General features: G+C 44.9%; 1 protein-coding gene across 1 annotated transcript in view; it reads right to left on the reverse strand.

Annotated features, from left to right (window-relative positions):
* Window positions 1-19472, reverse strand: part of SNCAIP (synuclein alpha interacting protein) — a 145614-nt gene that overhangs the window by 23455 nt on the left and 102687 nt on the right. The window contains exons 6-9 of the mRNA XM_027767854.1: window positions 19146-19434; window positions 18373-18552; window positions 10734-10847; window positions 398-523 (exon numbers count right to left, since the gene is read on the reverse strand). Coding sequence (XP_027623655.1) covers window positions 398-523; window positions 10734-10847; window positions 18373-18552; window positions 19146-19434 — 709 coding nt within the window. The remainder of the gene's footprint in view (window positions 1-397; window positions 524-10733; window positions 10848-18372; window positions 18553-19145; window positions 19435-19472) is intronic.

Genomic DNA, 19472 nt, shown 5'->3' on the forward strand with positions numbered 1-19472 from the left:
GGACCTAACCCCCTGCAGGTTGAGGAGCAACTGCACTTGGGAAGGAGAGAGGTCCTTGAGAGGACAAGGTGAGAGACCGAGGTGTCGGCCTGGCAGCGATGTCCCTGGAAGACATGGGGGTATGTCATGTCGATTGTCCTCAGCACTGGGACTTTGCAGTCATGCTGAGAGGCCATAAATTCCCTTTAAGTCCCCTGTGACACTCAAGGAGGAACTCTTAGGGCTAGTTAGGACTCTGTGTGAATTTCTGTAAATACCAATGTATCAGTGTATTTCCTTCTTGTCTGGTGTGATACACAAGCTGATTTAATCCAGACATTCTCCCAGTGAACAGCATTCCCACGTTTGCCTTACTGCTCGCTGAAGGTCCTGTGTGTGCAATGGTGGGGCCTTGTACCTGTATGCACCCGAGGAAGCCGTGCTGCGAGGCGACGTGAACAGCGCTGTTGCCATCCTGGTCTACTTCATCCAACGAGATGCCTTGCTCTTGCATAAACTGAAGAAGCCACAGGAGAATCTTTTCCTAGAAGCACAGAGACAGTTGGAATTAATGGCATATCATGTAGAGGAGCCAAATAGAAGGACAGAGGAAAATACACACCCTAACTTATAAAGTATTCGTAAAACCAAGTTTACTGTGTCAAAAAACAAATTCCCATTCAGCATGAACTGAAAACATCCACTCATCTCTCACTGAAACAAATGGAAGAAACCACATAGAGAATGTTAAGAGCAGGAAGTTACCTTGGAAATGTTTTAATGACACTTCCTTATTCTATGGATGGGAATATAGCTTCCCACAAAGTTTGGGTACCTCCTCAAAGTCACAAAGCTAGACAGATCCAAAGTTGAAACTATGACAGACCCTTAAAAAGCTCATGGAAAATGTACATTAGGAAAAAAACTACTGGTTGATTTCAAACATTTTTTTTGCACTGGGCCAGCAGGTGGTGTGATGGTTAAGGTGTTGGATCTGACAGGGCTGACTGCATGGTTCGAATCCAGGACCCAGTGGCTTGAAAATCACACCTGAAGTGTGTGTGGGGTGTGTGTGTGTGTGTGTGTGTGTGTGTGTGTGTGTGTGTATGAACCCAAAATTCCAAGAGGAGAATGGAGGAGAAGGGACTGCAGCATGGCCATCTCCCCAGGGCGTGACTTCTTACTTTTTCTTCTCTCTCTCTGGCAAACAATAACAAAAACAAACAAAGAACACAAAATTTGCACCAAACAAATCTATACTTTTTTTTAAAGATTATTTTGTTATTATTATTTATGTTTTAATTTTACCAGAGAAAGACAGAGAGAGAGGGAAAGTAAGAAAACAAGCAACCAGGTCTGGGACTCGAACCGTAGTTCGCCATGAGGGAGTCTAGCACCTTAACCACCATGCCACTTACCAGCCCCAAACCTATACTTTAATATTTTTTAAGAACTTCTTGAATTCTCATGATAGAATCCAGGTCTTTTCATTACAAGGCTTCCCAGGCACTGTTTTTGCTACTGCGTTATATGGTCCATGAGCTTCAAGAATATTATCAGACAACCTTAAGCTATCAAGATAACTAGCTTTTATTTTTAAGTTTATAATTCTTCAACCATGCCTTCCTAATCTCCTATCCATCATAAGCAACCAACCGCCTTATGAAAGAGGTATCTTAAGATGTCAAGTAAAAGATAACCCCACTGAATTAAAAACAGACCCCTCTTGACTTTCCTGACCAAGTGGTGGTGATGTTTTAGAGGTAGTGCTCTGTTTCTATCCACGTTAAAGGGAGAACCCAAAGCTCTGAAAACAAACCGGTGAAAAACAAAGACAGAAAAGCCAGTATGTTTGGTCATAATCTGTTTGCATTTTACCCACGGAGTATTTTGTGGTATTTTCTCATGTTATACTTGGCGTTTGGAGAAATCAGGGGGATGGGATTTCACTGTTTTAAAATAGAAGAATTAAATATAAAGTTAAAAAAAACCATGAGAGTGGTAAAAACAACAGCATGAAGTTTCGTGGGTGGAATTTGACATTTAAAAAGATGATCATGTGTTTGAAATAGCCTTGAACCTCTTTCTTCTTAGCCTTTTAAAGGATTATTTTTTCCAGTTATTTGCTCAGACTGGTCATGAACTTTTATACTTTTCTGGATTAAATTTGCCTTCCTCTTCAGAACATGCCAACTAATCTGCTAAAGGAATGCTGGATAAAAACAGCCGACTCCTTTAATGCTCCACCCTGTGTGCTGGGGAACGGGCACTGTTTGGGACAGCATCAGAGACAGCAGGGATGGTCAGGTCATTGGCACTGCACTTTTTCCAAATGAGCAAGCAGGGAACGATTCCCTATAAGAGCAAGACCAAAAAAAAAAAAAAAAAGTAATGAATACCTACGACCTACCAGGAATGCACTTGGGGAAGCAAGGCAAGAACTGCGAAAGCAGACAGACCTGTGGAAAGAGAAACCCTGGAGGTCCCTAGAGAAGGAGGTGGAACACAGCCTGGAAGGGGGTGAGGGCTGGGGAGGCAGAAGGTGGATAGGGATATGCTGAGCTGCTGAGCTCTCGTCTTCAGAGGCAAGCCTGGAGAAAACTGGGGCCATATTTGGACAAAACCAGGTGATGCTTCACATACCTGGGGTAAAAATTACTTCCTGTATTTTTCCTAATTCGGTATGGGGAAAAGAGTGGGCTATTTTATTTAGAAAGAGATGACTACCCCATGTGACCTTCACTGCTGACAAATCTGAAAGAATAGCTCAGGGTAAAGACGTAACCGACTAGTTCGAAGTCAATGGTCAGTCAATGGTATGGAGATGGCAGGAAGGAGATGGTGGTGTCTCTCCCCGGGAAAGAGCTGGTCTGGCCGCACGTGGAACAGACTCTTCCATGGGGCTCTCTCGATTGCGAGGCAGCTTGGTTTGCTCCATGATATTAAACCACAGGCCTTAAAACTTCACAGTAGGAGAGATTTCAGGGTCTCACCCAATTCAAACAGCCTTATTTTATAAGTCAGGAAACTGAGGAGGACGACGCCATATACGCTCTGATTTCCTAGCAGCTTTTTGTTTTGATAAGTAAAGCTCAGAGGAGTTCAAAATATTTACAGATGGTTATGTACCTTCTTGCCAGGTATATTTCCATACTCCTCAGATCCAGTCGAAAGTTACAGTGGACATTACAGCGCCATGTACACTGTTACATGTCTACACCACGCGCATAGCGCACTCTTCGCTAATCCCAGGAGTGGAGTTACAGCCATCACTGACGGAACACTGCTGTAGAAAGCTGGAGGAGAACTAGGGCCTGGACTTTGCAGGGGCTTCATAACCCGGGAGAGTAAGACTCACACGGGCTACACGAGGCTCGCGCTGCCCCGCTCTGAGAACTCTCCAACTCTCCAAGTCAAGCTCAATCCACACTGCTACTAACACCTGCCCTCTTTCTTTCTTTCTCTTCTTTTTTTAAGAGAGATTTTTGTTACAGCGTGCATGCGCTCACCAGAGAGACAGAGAGAGACAGAAAATGGGAAGTCACCCCCCACCCTCCGCAAGACTTGGGGGATGGCCATACCACAATCCCTTCTCCTCCATTCTCCTCTCATGCGCACACGCCCAGTGTGAGTTTTTAGTCACTGGGTCCAGCACTCAAACCGTGGTCGACTACATGGGAGTCCAGCGATGTAACCATTATGCCATGTGCTGGTCCCAACCTGCCCTCTTTCTGTTCTTATGCTTTGTCTTTTTTTTTATTTTTTTTTTTAATGACAGAGAGTGCAAATGATCATGGGAGAACCAAGTGGGACAAGGAAGAGAGGAAGACAGAGGGCAGAGAGCATGTAGAATAAGGTATTTGCTTGATGGTCTTGCCTTTGCGATCCTCTACCACAGCCTCTCAGTTAGTCAGGACGACAGGTAAGCACTGCCATGCCTGGCCTGCTTGGGCTTGTCTGGGACCCAATCCCAGGCCTCCCATGTGGCCCCAGCTTAGACAGGAGCACCGAGCGGCTGTCGTCCTCTTCTCTCGTACTGGCAGGGAGAACTTTTCCTTACAAGCAAAGAGGTTTACCCAATTCAGTTCGTAAGATTTGCATAAAGAAGAACCATTATTCAACTCTTTAGAACAAGACAGGTTTTTTCACAGTACCCCAATTCAATTCTGTGTTCCGTGTAGGACGATTTACTTGAAGAAGATACATAATTGGCCCATCCATGGACATAGGATACGGAAACAAAGGTCTCCCCGCTTCTCCCTCGTGGAGAAGTGCCACCCAACGAGACCGGCTGACTCTACACCCGGTCTTCTGTCAACATGTAGGTTTCTGAGTTGGTCACGCAGGTGGCTCCCATTCCCGGCTTTTGTAAAAGCAAATTTCGCATCCCCTCTCAGAGAAATTCAGCTCAGATCTGGAGAACGTGCCTAGGGACATGCATCGTCCTACGCTTTAAACAGTGACTTACCTGACAAACACCTTCTCAGCACAATAGGAGATGCTGTTTTCTCCAACTAAGAAGGCCCTTATGAATGTGTGCTCGTTAGTTATATACGCGACAGTGTCACCCCCCTTAGCCCTTCAGTGTGTGCCTTCTTCTCTCTCCCGGGCTGTCCCCTCCTGTGTGTCTACAGGGAGCAGTGGCCAAGGGAGAATGTAACTTTGGATCTTCGTTTTCTGTAAGTATTGCTTTCAGAGAACATCGGTGCATTCACACAGGGAGAGGCCTGTCAGCACGATTTCTGTCTCAGAATGCCTTTCTAACTCACAGTTCATTCATGCACCCACCCTTCTTTCTATCCATTCAACTTGTAACTACTGACTGAAAGCCATCTTAAAGGGACCAACAGATGGTATAATGATTATGTCTCTGGATTCCCACACGGTTGATCATGGTTCAAATCCTGGACACGGCACCTTAAAACTCACGCCAGGCACATGTGCATGCATGTCAAAAATCCCAAGAGGAGAATGGAGAAGGGGCTGTGGTGTGGCCATACTCCCTGGGGTGTGATTTCTCACTTTCTGTCTTCTGTCTCTCTGGCAAGCACATGCGCCCTATAGCAAAAACCTCTCTAAAAACAAAACTGCTTTCATGTACTAGTTTCTTCCGGGGATTTTCTGTTGTTTTTTTTTGTCACGTTTTAATGTTGTATTTTATGTGTCCCTAAGGGCAAGGCAAGTTGTTTAAAACGGCAATGAATTCTCATAATTTATGAGATTTGCTAGCCAGAGTGTAGTAAGAGAGGTAAGTGAGAAGCATGTCCCAGGCTTACTGCCATACCAGTACCAGCTCTGCAGCTCATGGTGCAGCCATCACCTCCCAGAGGAGTCAGCTTTGTCTGGGACCACAGATCAGACCCAATAAGCCATCAACTACAGGGTGCGTTCCAGTTTTGGAGATGTCACAATGTAAATAAAAGACAGCCAGCAACAATTCCATAACGTCATCTACTATAAGATCAATGCAGAATCCAGAGATGGTAAAAACGTGAAGAAAAAAAAAAAGTGTATCTAAGAATTGATTTAAAAGGTGAAGGCCTCAATAATGAATTCTTTGTCAAGTTGGTGAAGTAAGTAAACTAAGTAACACTGGCAGCAGTGAAAACAGTAAATGAGAAGAGGCCCACAGTTAGGAGGCCGTTTACCTACTGTGTGCCGGGCCAGGTGGTTCTCACTCAGGCCTTGGGACAGCTGTGTGAGGAGGGTGCTCCCCCCACGGTACAGAGGAGGAGACCCAGGGCCAAGGACACGTGTTCTCTTCTCTCCCTCTCTCTTTTAGTGAATGTACACGAGGCCATTGAGCTCGTACGTGCTGGGACTAGGACTAACACCTGGGTTGGCAGGTGATGCGGAGGGAAAGACAGCTGGATCCCACACGGCCCAGTCTGCGTGCTGAGTCCCGGCGCCGGCAGCGTGACAACCACGTGAGGCATGAATGTGTCCATGCCCCAAATCCCAACGGGAGAGTGGGAGAGACGGGATTAAGGCATGGCCGGCCCTCGAGGGGGTGATTCCTCACTTCCTCTCTGCTTCTGTCTCTCTCTGGTGAGTGCACACACCCTAGAGCAAAACAAAAACAAAAACAAAAAACAACAAAAAAAACAACTCAAACAGCTTGACTTAGGAACCCACGTTCTTCCTGACTGTTCTTCTGTCTTGAGTGCAGATGTCCACAACAACACGGTCCTCCATGTCCTGGACTGTGAGGAATGCTCTCTTCGTGTCCCATGGGCCCAGGACACCACAGCTCCCTGCCCGTCAGTCTGCGGGTTTGCAGGGCTCTGTGTCCAGTACACATCCCTCAGACGGGCACTCGGAGAGCAGATGGCGCTCACGCTAACCTAAGATTCCTCTATTTGACTTTCACCTGCCTGCACAGCATTTTCAGCACTGTTTACTTATTTCTGCCCTACGACAGTGAGACAGTAAAGCCCAGGGAATAGTTCTCCTTCCTAAAGTAAACTGTGGAACAAGAACATCAACAACACCCTCACCAGCCTGCCTGTCACTGCTCTGGCTGTTCCTGGGGGCTGCTCAGCCTTTTCTTTTTTCAAAAAGTGCCCTTAAAAAATAAAAAATAAAAACTGCATCAGGGCGAACAATGAAAATGGACAGACCGCAGGGTTTAGGCAGAGGTGTTCTCAGTGGATCCACAGTGCCTCAATGCAGATGGCTTTGTAAATAAAGACCGTCTTGACCAAAAGTCACGGGAATGATTCAGAAACAAAAGGGACCTTAGGCTTGATGACAAAGACAAAGAACCCACAGGCCCAGAGACAGCGGCTCAGGCCACAGCCCCACGCGGCAGCCGGGAAGCCCTGCAGGCCAGCCTGGATGGCCACGTTTGAGTCAAGCACCCGCTGGCGGAGGCGGTGACTGAACTGAGACTCCTGTCTGCACTGATTAACCTGGGACATCTCTCTCACGGGCCAGGCCTTTGCAAGGACATCCCCGGCTTGTTCCTCCAGCCTTTTCCCCGAGGCTTTCGCCTTCACACTCCCTGTGGCTACTTCTGCTCGGTACAATCAGGCGAAGAAATAATTGCACCCTCTGAGACTTCACGTGTCAGGATGAGCAAAATCAATTCCTATCACCCAAAGATCTATCACTCCAGGAGACCAGTAAAAACTGCTGGCTACCCTGCGGTCCTGGGCTTTTTAAAGGTGATTTTTACAAGAAAGAGGACACAAATTGGGAGGCAAATGGAGCCTGTTCTTTCAGGATCTATAGGAGGGGCAGAGGGCAACGAAAATAAACCTAGAGAGGAATTTTCCTCTGCCTTATCCTCTGCAGGAGTATTTACTGAGGAAACACAACCAGAGCGCACTCAAGTGCCTGCGCGATGAGGAAAAGCCTGCATGTGCTGAATCCATCAGGAAAGTGCTCAGCAACAGCCCTCCTAGAGAAAATATTGGGCTTGTCAGGGTTCCAGCCAAGTTCGGCCTCTCCACAGGTTATCTGTTACAGAAGAGGCCGGGCGATGCAGGGGGCGGCAGAACTCGGTCCTCTTGGGCAGCTACGTTTTCCACTTAGGGAGGAAGGCCCTCCAGGGGTGCTGCAGGACTGCACCCCTCCAAGCCCTATTTAAGGTCGTAAAAACCGCTTATCAGCTTGAAATAATAACCAAGGGTTGATAAGGAAGGAAGTAAATGTCTGCTATAGCTCTTCAGACAAGTGACTGATTTTCCTCCAGCCCAGGCAAGGAAGCCGCTCTGTCACCCAGCCAGTACCAGGAAGGGCTCTTTCTTTTGTTTTGTCCCAATAGCTTCAAAATGATGAGAAACCTGCTGAGCGCGTTGAATAAAGAGACCGGCATATATAAGCACCATCTCCCAAGACAAAGGCCGCCGCAGGCCCCGTTATTTTCCTAGAGTCTCCGAACAGCCATGCGATCCTTTCCTCCTTTTCTTTGGCAAGCGCTACCGAAAGCACCGGCAGCTTTTCCACAGACACCTCCCACTCCCCCTTTGGCTTTCACATGTGCAAGTGAAATCAGGGACATGAAACAGTCATCCACGCGGTTTAATAAAATTCGGTTTTGTGCTGAAAAATGATTTAGGGGGACCAGCAATTAGCGTAATGGCTATGTCACTGGATTCCCACGTAGTCGACTGCAGTTTGAGTCTTGGACCCGGTGGCTTAAACACACGCCGGGCGCGTGTGCGTGCGTGCCCAAGATCCCGAGAGGAGAATGGAGGAGAAGGGATTGCGGCGTGGCCATCTCCCCTGGGGGGTGATTTCTCGCTTTCTGTCTCTCTGTCTCTCTCTGTCTTTCTGGCGAGCGCACGTGCCCTATAGCAAAAACCTCTCCAAAAATAAAAGATTTAGGAAGATCAGCAATGATCAAATTCTTCAGGTCATCTGAAATTCTGTTCTCTTCTCTGCCAGTATAAGCCCCAAACAGCATCCTCAGCAAATGCCCTTAACTATTACTGGTTGTTTCTAGGGCACTGGGGATGGGGACTGGTAAAGTAAAATACACAGAGAAAATGAAAAAATGATAATATTTAAAATACAGTGTTTTTTTTTTTTTTTTTTTTTTTTTTTTTTTTTTCTTTTTCACACGTTCCTGCTCTTTCCTTCATTTCCTAAAGTCGGGACAGTCACTTGCTTTTTCAACGAGCTAGTGAGGTATCCCAAACAGCACAGAGTCTTATTAAGGTGGGAAAACCGTGTTCTCCAGCAGTATCAGCCCGCTGTAAGCCACCTGTACCGTTACCTATACACATGGAGAGGAGACGGGATCCGGCCCAGAAGCTGGGATCTGGTCTTTGCTCTTAGCCTTCAGACCCTACGCGAGCTACTGAATTCTTTCTTCTGCCTCCTCATCTATAGAATGAGGATAAAAACTCAATCTCCTAGGGTCGTTTGGAAGAATAAATCAGATCACGCACAAGAAAATCTAACAACACACGTAGAAGACATTCTGCATACACACGTGTGGTGAGAGGGGTCTCCGGAAAGTTCTTGGTAAGACCTATTATGAAAAAACTGACGCAGGAAATTCAAACATTTCTGCAACAGAATGAACTGGTACTCTAATTCCATTTTTCTACAAACTTTTGGGAGTCCCCTCATATATGTGTACAGATGTTATGTATACATATATATGTGAAATATAAATGTACATGAATATAATATAAATGCATTATTTACTGCTATATAATACGTATTTAAACATGTATTAATTAAACTTACCATGGCATAAAATTACCTATCAGCTGGCATGACTCCAATCAGGAAAGGTCTAATAATGCTCTTATATTATTTTTTTTTTCGGGGGGGGGGGGTTATCCATAGGACTTGTGCTCTCGCCAGAGAGAGACAGAGAGAAGGAAATGAGAAATCACCCCCTGGGGAGATGGTCATGCCACAACCCTTCCTCCTCCATTTTCCTCTTGGAGACATGCCCGATGTGATTTTCAAACCTCTGGGTCTGGTTCTCGAACCATAGCTGGCCATGTGGGAGTCCAGTACCTTAACCACCACACCACCTGCTGGCCCCTTAAGCCTACTTTATGAAATTGGGATCGTTGCACTTGAAAAAGCATAATCTCTTGTTGACAACAGCACCATGTGCTGCCACTGTCTATGAAGCCAAAGGTGATATGGTTCTATGCATGAGAAGCAATTTTCCTTGCCATAAATGAATGCAATGAAATCTATTTTAATCCTGCACTGCCTTTATTACTCTGTATGGCAGATTATATTTTGTGGTTCCATTTTTTTAAGCTAATTTACACTTTCCCCCTCAAAGGGAGACAGTGATTTTTTACTCTATCCACTGGGTAGTGATATGTGTACATCACTTACTTCTGTTGGGATTTCCTGATTCAGAAACTGGTTGGAACGGAGAGTCACCTATTTAATGCACCTGCTTATCTTCAATCAAGCTAGACTGCGCTGATTAATCTTTTATAAAGATTTTCTTTTTAACTTTGGGCTCAAGAAAGTATATCATTATTCCTTTTGAAAAACGTTAAATATGTTCACTGTCGAACATTTGGGAAATATTGAAAAGTACAAAAAAAGAAAACAAAAGCCACTTGTAATTCCACCCTGAGTGATAATTACTATAAACATGGGATAATGTTTCCTAGTCTTGTTTTCTTTTTTTTTTTTTCTGTTCATTTGTTTTTTTGGAGAGGTTTTTGCTATAGGGTGCATGTGCTTGCCAGAAAGACAGAAAGAAACAGAGAGACAGAAAGTGAGAAATCACCCCCTGGGGGGATGGCCATGCCACCATCCCTTCTCCTCCATTCTCCTCTCAGGATGTTGGGCATGCATGCACACGCGCCCGGTATGAGTTTAAGACACGGGGTCCGGGACTCGAACTGCAGTCGACTACATGGGAGATCAGCGACATAGGCATTACGTTAACTGCTGGTTCCCCTAGTTTTGTTTTCGATTTCTCTTTCTTTCTCTCCAAAATTCAAAGTTGGTACCACATTACAGGAACAGCTTTGTATCATATATTTTAATTTAATATTACATAATAAATGTTTTTCCATAAAATGCCATCCATGGATAGCATCCTCATTATCCATTCAATATTCAATATTCCATTTTATGATATTTAGGCTATTTAAAACTTTTCTTCATTAAAAAATATGCAACAATAAATATTATCGCTTATACATCTTTGGATATATTCTTGATGACTTGTCTGAGTTTTGATGGACCAGTAATTAATCATAATAACAATGTAGCTGGTATGGCATCCAAAGGGAAGATTGAAAACTCCTTCATACCTGACCATAGCATCCTGCATAATGAATAAGACTTGGAAAATCCTTAGAGCAGCTCAGTTCCGCAATGGCTTCCGTTTCGCTCACCATCCAGCGTACGCATTCCAGCCGACCATTCTAGATTTTAAAAAAGAAATACAAGGTGATTCAGATTTGAAAACTCCCTCACAGATGGTCATTTTTACCCAAAGAAGGAATCAGATGAATTTTGGCCTTTCTATCTGACTTAATTTGTTTTTAGTATGAAAGTATCAAGTATTATATTATCAGATCTGTGATTTGGGCTCTAAATCAACCCCAGACTTTTACCTTACATCCATTTTCATACTTTGAACGTACATGGGATACAATGTGCCTATGATAAGACGTGCCCTTTTAAGTGTACACTTTGATGGATTTTGATAACTACCCTTTTTAAACTAGAACTTCGAGCAAGGTATGGAAACTTGCCATCACTCCAAAAGGCCAGGGATCACCTCCCTTCACCTGTGGCCCAGGCAACCGCTGCTAAGATTTCTGTCATAACAGATTCGTTGATGTTCTCTAGTGTCTGGATTCTTTTGCTATATGATGACTTTGGAATTCATCCAAAATCTGCTGGTTTATTCCTTTCTTATTGGTGAGAAATATTCCACTGTATGAATACACTACAACTTGGTTTATTCAATAACCTATTGGTAGACATTTGGGTGAGTTCCGTTTGAGGGAGATTATAAATAAAGTTATCCTGCATACACTTTTATGCTTGTATTTCTTCTGAGTAAATATCTAGAACTGGAATTTCTGGTCATATGGCAGGTGTATATTTGATTTTTTTTCTTTGAGAGATTGTTGCTATACAGCACGTGCACTTGCTGGAAAGACAGAGGGAAACAGAGAGACAGAAAGCGAGAAATCACTCCCGGGGAGGATGGCCACACTGCAATCCCTTCTCCTCCATTCTATTCTGGGGATTTTGGGTACACATGCACACAGACCTGGCGTGAGTTTTACGCCACCCAGTCTGGGACTCAAACTGCAGTCAACTACATGGGATTCCAGCAATGTAACCATTACTCCATCTGCTGGCCCTCCCTACATATTTAGTTTTATAACAAGCTATCAAACTGGTTTCCAAAGTGGCTGACCACTTTACACTCCTACTAGCAACATATGAGCATTTTAATTATCCCATATCCAAGCCAACATGTGGAACTGTCAGCCATTCTTCCAACAAAGTTTGTAAGAGAGAATAATTGTTTTCCAATCCCTAAACGAAATAGTATTATATTGTTAATGAAGAATTAACAAGGGAACCAGCAGTTAGTGTAATGGCTATGTCGCTGGACTCCCACGTAGTCGACCACAGTTCGTGTCCCGGACCTGGTGACTTAAAACTCACGCCGGGCGCGTGTGCGTGTGTGCCCAAGATCCCAAGAGGAGAATGGAGGAGAAGGGATTGTGGCGTGACCATCCCCCCTGGGGGGTGATTTCTTGCTTTCTGTCTCTATGTCTCTCTCTCTCCGTCTGTCTGGGGAGCGCACATGCCCTATAGCAAAAATCTCTCAAAAAAAAAAAAAAAAAGGAATTAACAATACACATTTCAAAAAAAAACTTCATTAAGGGACCAGATGAATATCTAATCAGTAAAATACTTAAAAATTTTAAAAGTGGAAAATTATGATTATACACATCTCATTTATAAGTGATGAACCTATTCATACAGAAGACAAGATGACAACTTTTATATTTTTCTAATTTTTAGAAAGTCAAACATGATACCTAGGATCAAGAGGGACAATACAGTAAAAGGAGGCAGAAAACAGAAAACGAGAGGGACTGAATGCAGTCTTTTGAGAGAGCTTAATAAAACAGATAGTTCCGTAACTTTTTAAAATTTAAACTTCTCTCCCAACCTTTATTTGGTTTTTCCTCTCAGGCACGAAGACAGTTTCAAAAGTGATCAAGACATGTAAACAATTGCAGTACAGTCATCCATACTCGGAGGGCGCTCCCTGCTACTTGAGAGCAGTGTTGCGTATATACTCTAGAGACTAAGATGCAGACCCTGGAATGGATTTTTATCCTTAATCTGCCACGTAGTCATGTTAAAAGGACAATTTCAGACAATCTAACTTAGCAGAGTTTAACTGAGCATAAACAATCTGAACCCGGCAGCTTCCAGAACGGCTTCTCTGGAACTCCAGATAGCTATGTGCGGGGTGACATTTAGGATAAGAAAGGGAAAGTGAAGTACAAAGAACAGAAGTGAGGGGGTGGCGAAGAGAAATATTTGTACTGGTTGTAGCCTGGTATCAGTCTGCATTAACACGGTTTAAGGGTGGGCTGTCAGTGACTGGATTGTGGCTACGCTGACTGGCTGTAACATAGCAATTTTTTTTTCTTTTTTTTTTTTGAGAAGTTTTTGCTATAGGGCATGTGCGCTCTCCAGAAACACAGAGACAGAGAGCCAGAAAGTGAGAAATCACCCCCTAGGGGGGATGGCCATGCTGCAATCCCTTCTCCATTCTCTTCTCAGGATCTTGGGCACGCACACACATGAGCCCGATATGAGTTTAAGGCACCAGGTCTGGGACTTGAACCACAGTCGACTATGTAGGAGTTCAGCGACATAGCCATTATGCTAACTGCTGACCTCGTAACTTAGCAATTTACTAAGGAAGCAGATGTCCAAGCGAGATTGTGGTTTCCTTATAGGAACTCAAGCAGAAGTACTGAGGCCTTTTTAGGCCAATTTAGTCTAACAGTTCCAAGACCTTGGGCAAACTACTCTAGTGTGACACTCGGCTTTCTCATCTCATGACGCAGTAGGGATAATACTGGATGGCTGGGAAAGTCATGATGCACTTTGCATGGAAAAGCAGGGAACATCCATCATGACTTCTGACAATCCCACGGTAACTACTTCCAAAGTTACACGAAAATTAAATGAGAAAACGCATGTGAGCTCCTGCCATCCCTGTTACCTCTGCTATTCTAATGACCCGGTAGATTCTCACAACCGTGAGAGACAACTGAGAGTTCAATCACCTTCGTCTTTGCAGTGGGGGATTGTAGTGCAGGTGAAAAGGGCAACTGCGGGCATGGAACCAGGGAAGGCGGATGAGGGGAGCATCTGTACTAGCACAATAACATTCTTTCCTCTGTTCTAGAATCCTAACATTTAACTCTGCAGGGAAAAACGTCTATTCTACAAGCAGGACAGAAGAGCTCATCTGTTCATTGTTTATCTTCTATTTGGATGATGGGATTTCAAATCCACAACTCCCAGCTATTCACATGTAGATTCTGTTCTCTCAGCAGAGGCCTTTGCTAAGAAGCTTCCAGGTGCCCCATTCAAATCCATCTTTATGGTCCTCCTCAGCGCCCTCCCAGCCGGCTGCCAGTCTGTATGACCTGCTGACTTCTAGAGAGCAGCGGCAGGGGATTGGGAAAGGTGAGTATGAGTCCCCTCTGCCCCCGGCTCCTCATCTCCAGTTGGCCATTGGCCGGCTAGTGCTTTCCACTGGAGGTCGAACGTCCGCCAGCCCTCTGCACTCAGCTCGCTCAGTCTCATGTTCTCATAGCTTTGCCAGCCCCGTCCACTGGTGCCTGTGCCCTGCTTGTCACTAACCCCAGGATACTGCACTCTCCTCCCAGTGGGGCACGCTCACAATGCCCTTTCCTGTATTCCTCCATCTTGGCAGGCCCTTGGGCACATGTACACACACCCCCAACATTCCATCAAGCCACCCAGTTGAGACTTGAGGTCAGCCATGAGGGTTCTGGCTCTCCATGCAGAGCACCCAACCACCACACTACACGGCCAGTCTTATAACTTTCCATTTTAATCCTTTTAAACTTAAAATTGAGATTTGTTTTAGCCTAGCCTAAGGGATATGCTGGAGAACATTCTATCCATGTGTTCTAACAGGAATTTGCATTCTGCTGCTGTCGAGTGCTCTGTTAGATGCCTGTTAGTTCGGGTTGTCCGAGGAAGCAACATTTAACATAAACAAAATGCTGTCGAAGGCAGAAGGAATTATTATATCGCTTCTATGAGTTTGAAACCAATGTCATTTGCCATAAATGTAAATACCAAGACAATAAAACCTGTTACCAAATTCTGGCAGGAGAGTTTTGCCTGCCAAAGACCCTGGGCCTGGGGACACTGTAAGTTAAAAAGGAAAACGAGCGAGGTCGTGTGTTTGAAGGCTTGTTGCCATCAGACTGACACTATGCCTTTGGTTCAATCAGAAGGACTAAATGAGAAACAAAGGGAAGTGAGGTGATTTTACTTTGTCTGTTTAGTTCCTGAAACAATTTCTTCTACTGGTCCCATTTTAGAAAACAGACTTCTCTTACCTTTTAGAAATCCTACTTTGCTTAACCATTCCCAAAGGTCACCCAATAATGCCCTGAATTCCCACAGTATCTACTCTTGGGTCTCCTGGAAAGCACTCAATAAATTCTACATGCAACTGGTAGAATTTAAGGAGTGTAAGGGAGGGGGAGAGAGGTTCTTAAGCCCTGGCATGAGTTCAAAGCCCTTTCTCAGGTAATCTTTTTATGTGATACCTTATCTCTGACTCAGCTTCGTGTCAGCCAAGTCGTGTCATCTGAGAAACTTCTGCCCGTTTGTTGCAAGTCTGTGTGACTTTAATAGCCGTGGGCCTCTCAGAACTTCACTGACTGAAGAAAAAACAAAATGGGGTCTTAAAACGGGAGAATGATGACTTCTTGGAATTCTCTCAACTCCTCTGACACCCATTCAAACACGTTGAGGAAGGGCATGCATGAGGACAGAGTTCTAAAGGAGGTGACACTTGTCATAAAATATTTGTGGTTACTGCTTTTGTAAATTCTAGATTAAAAGAACGGAAGAGTACTTCCACTTAGTAAATCACTGTCTAGAAGTATGAAAAGCCTGAGACCCCAAACCTATAAGAGCTTTTGAGTTTTACGGGTTTGATACATGTTTGTATTAAAACAAACAAATTGCTGTTTAAATTTGCACTTCAATTTTGTGTTGACAGCACTACGCTCTGTTGATGGAGGTGTTTAGGAATGAATTAACACTTGATATGTGGGCACTGCAGAAGGTGTTGATACTGAGGGCTGACTTAAGGACAGGTAAGCTCCTTATGCACCTTTATACTCAAGAGTTTTCTCTTTTTTTTTCTTCTTTTTGTCCCCCCCAGATTTCTGCCATAGAGCTTGTGTGCTTCGAGGAGAGATACAGAGAGAAACACAGAGACAGGGAAAGTGAGAAATCACTCCCTCAGCAGGTGGAGTGGGGGAACAGCCATGCTACAATCCCATCTCTTCTACTCTCCTCTCGGGAGTTTGGGCATGCATGCACAAGGCCTCAGGTGTGCTTTTCAAGCAGTCAGGTCCAGCAGCTTGAACCATGGAGTGCGCCATGTGGGATCCAGTTCCTTAACCTCCATGCCACCAGCTGGACCCATACTCAAAGACTTATAAATCATTAAGACAAGCACTACAGCATATAAATGAAGAAAAAAATGTTTTCCTCCAACTACAGCACTGGGAGATATTCAATAATCTATCTTTAGTCAAGAATACTAATGAAAACTAAAACAACGAGGAACGAGTCAACATGGCAAGAACACTTGACTGGTCACTGACACGTGTACACTGATGACCATACCCATCTCTCTCTTCCCGGAGTGTCCTGTCCTAAGACCGGATCCCAAATGGACCATCCTGCACTTCTTTTATAGATAACTTACCAAACTTATCCATCGGACTATCAGCTCTGGAAGAACAGAGACTCTGTGTTATTCAAATTTGTACTGCCAGCTCCTAACAGTACCTGGGGGGGCTTGGTGCACACTGAGGAACCCAACCACACTGAGCCTTGACTGCCCATTAGAGTCCTCTTCACGATGGTTTCCTGAGGTCTAGCTCCTAATTTTACATAGTATCCTTTATAACCAAAAGACAGTGATATCCACCAGGGTTGCAGATTTCTTATTGTATAAAAAATTCCTCTCTCTCCCTCTCTCTTTTTCTATTATTTTATTTTATTATTTATTTATTTATTTATTTTTAGGGAGAGAGATTTTTTGCTATAGGAAATGTGCACTTTTTGGAGAGAAAGAGAGACAGAAAGTGAGAAATCACCCACCGGGAACATGGCCATACCACAATCCCTTCTCCTCTGCTCTCCTCTCGGGATTTTGGGCACACATGCACATGCACTCAGTATGAGTTTCAAGTTGCCGGGTCTGGGACTTGAACAGTCGTTGACCATATGGGAGTCCAGCAATGTAACCAGTATGCCATTCACTGGTCTCCCTTTCTACACTATTTTTAGAGACCTACTTTACAACTGAGCAAAATTAAAATTGAAGACATTTTTTAATATATAAAGTTTTACTGAGTGGTAAACAAATTAAAGATACAAAAATACAAGTAAAAGCTACATTAGAGGCAGGGGAGCATTTCATTGTTTTTAAATGTAACTTGTTCCTTAGTGAATTCACTAGTACATTTATTTAATTACTAAGCTCCCCTAGTCAATTTCACCATAATGTCATTTGTAAGAATTATGACTGTTCAGCGTGTAGAAGACACAAGTCTATGTAAAGCAAAGTGCATACGCAGAAGTACAAGATGTATTATAGTTCCCTAGACTTCACTCCGTGCTTTTTAATAAAGACGACTGAATGCTGCATTTATTTGCCAAAGATCTTAAAAGTAATTTTAGTTTAATAGCTCACCTTCTAGAGATGTGTCATACTTTGCAAAGGTATTCACTATAGTGCTGTAAATGTCCATGTCTTCTTTTATTATAGTTTCTAGGTTTTAACTCTACCCCAGTGGTCATTAATTCGTGTGGTTTTTCACAAACAGAATATTGTGCTCTGCAAAGCTAACCTCAAACGCAGCCCTGATATTCTAACCTCCTGATAATGAAGACATTCCGATGTCCCATGTGAGCCATTAAGGGCCACTTCATTATCTGGAATACTCTCGAGGACTATCAACCCTTAAAACACACCTTCTCTTCATTTGTCTTGCTCATTATTCTCACATTAGGAAAAAATGAAACAGTCTTCCATAGACCCAGGTGTCCTTAAGAATCTAAACTGCAGTCATCACGAATAACAAAATTCTTACAGCCATGCCACGCCGTTTCCCTTTCTCTTTATTAGCTGACTTGAAGCTTGCTCTCATTGGACAAGCCTCAAAATCGCCAAGTGGTTAGTGACTGGAATGATTCATCTCCGACATGTAACATGTTCATTTGCTGTTTGCTTGATAACTCTCTCCTTTCCTCCTTTCAAGACTTGATCTTATGGGACCAGCAGTTAGCGTAATGGCTACGTTGCCGAACTCCCCTATAGTTGATCGTGGTTCGAGTCCCAGACCCAGTGGCTTAAACTCATGTCGGGTGCATGTGTGTGCGTGCCCAAGATCCCGAGAGGAGAATGGAGGAGAAGGGATGATGGTGTGGCCATCCCCCCGGGAGGTGATTTCTCGCTTTCTGTCTGTCTCTCTCTGTCTTTCTGGCGAGCGCATGTGCCCTATAGCAAGAAAAAAAAGAAAAAAAAAAAGACTTGATCTTAAGAGGAATTGTTGAACATAGAAATCTAACTTTTAAGTGCAGTGAGCCCAGCCCCCACCCAGCCGTCACCTTGATGGCCAGGCCTGCCGGGGTCAGCTTCTCGGTGTTCCGCTCATTAAGGCAATCTTCTCCCATCAGAGAGGTGAGGTGCTGCAGACACTCGGCGTGGCCCTGGGATGCCGCGATGTGTAACAGATTGTTTCCATTTTCGTCGTGAATTTTGTCTAGATTGTCTGCAGCTAGGTGTGGCTGTGAAACAGTAAGGTCAGGAAATTCAGGTCAATACATCAGACCAAGATGCAGTGGGAGTGTTGTTCTGGGTGCTGGGGAGAAGAACTGAGGTCAAGGAGTGCTGGTGGCAGCCGCAGGGCCCAGTCAGTTACTGGTTAGTCTTCTTTACACGACCTGCTTTGGAGCTTGAGCTAGGAGAGAGATCGTCATGGGAGACATGGCGACAGGACTAGGGTTGCTGCCGAGCTATGGAGGCTTCAAGTTGGCTTTTTTAGGGGGGTTAGAATTTTTGCCTTCAGGCATGTGTGCTCGCCAGAGAGAGACAGAGCCAGAGGGTGAGAGGGAAAGTGAGAGATCACACCCCCCAGAGCGTATGGCCGTACCATAATCCCTTCTCCTCCATTCTTCTCCTGGGATTTTGGGCACACGTGTACACACGCCTCGTGTGATTTCCAAGCAGCCAGATCCAGGACTCCAACCGTGGTCAGCTACGTGGTAGTCCAGCACCTTAACTACCACGCCACCTGCTGGCCCTCAAGTTAGCTTTCTAAACAACAGCAATGGTAACCGGTATTAACGTGCTCACCAAACTACTGGTGGGCCATACTCACCAGGAGCGATATCTGCCCCTCCTTAACGATGTTCAGGACGCTCCTGACCTTCTTCAGATGCTCACTCCTGTCCTCTGGGCTTTGGGAGCTGGCCCGGCCGGGGCCGCCCACGGGGACCGGCTGCTCTGGCCTGGGCTCTGCCGCAGGCTGCAGGTGGAAGGCCCGGAGCTGGCAGTCGGGGCCCTGCTCGGCCTTCCGTGCACGCGGGTCGCCGAAGGTCTTGCTCAGAAAGTCCTTACTGGGATTTTCGGGCTCGTAGGCCGAGCCGCACGGGAGCGGGGGCTGCGAGCTGTCGGGGCCCTCCGCGGGCGGCTTGTGCCGCCCCCG

Source organism: Tupaia chinensis, unplaced genomic scaffold, assembly GCF_000334495.1.
Source record: "Tupaia chinensis unplaced genomic scaffold, TupChi_1.0 Scaffold144806_1, whole genome shotgun sequence".
Taxonomy (NCBI): domain Eukaryota; kingdom Metazoa; phylum Chordata; class Mammalia; order Scandentia; family Tupaiidae; genus Tupaia; species Tupaia belangeri.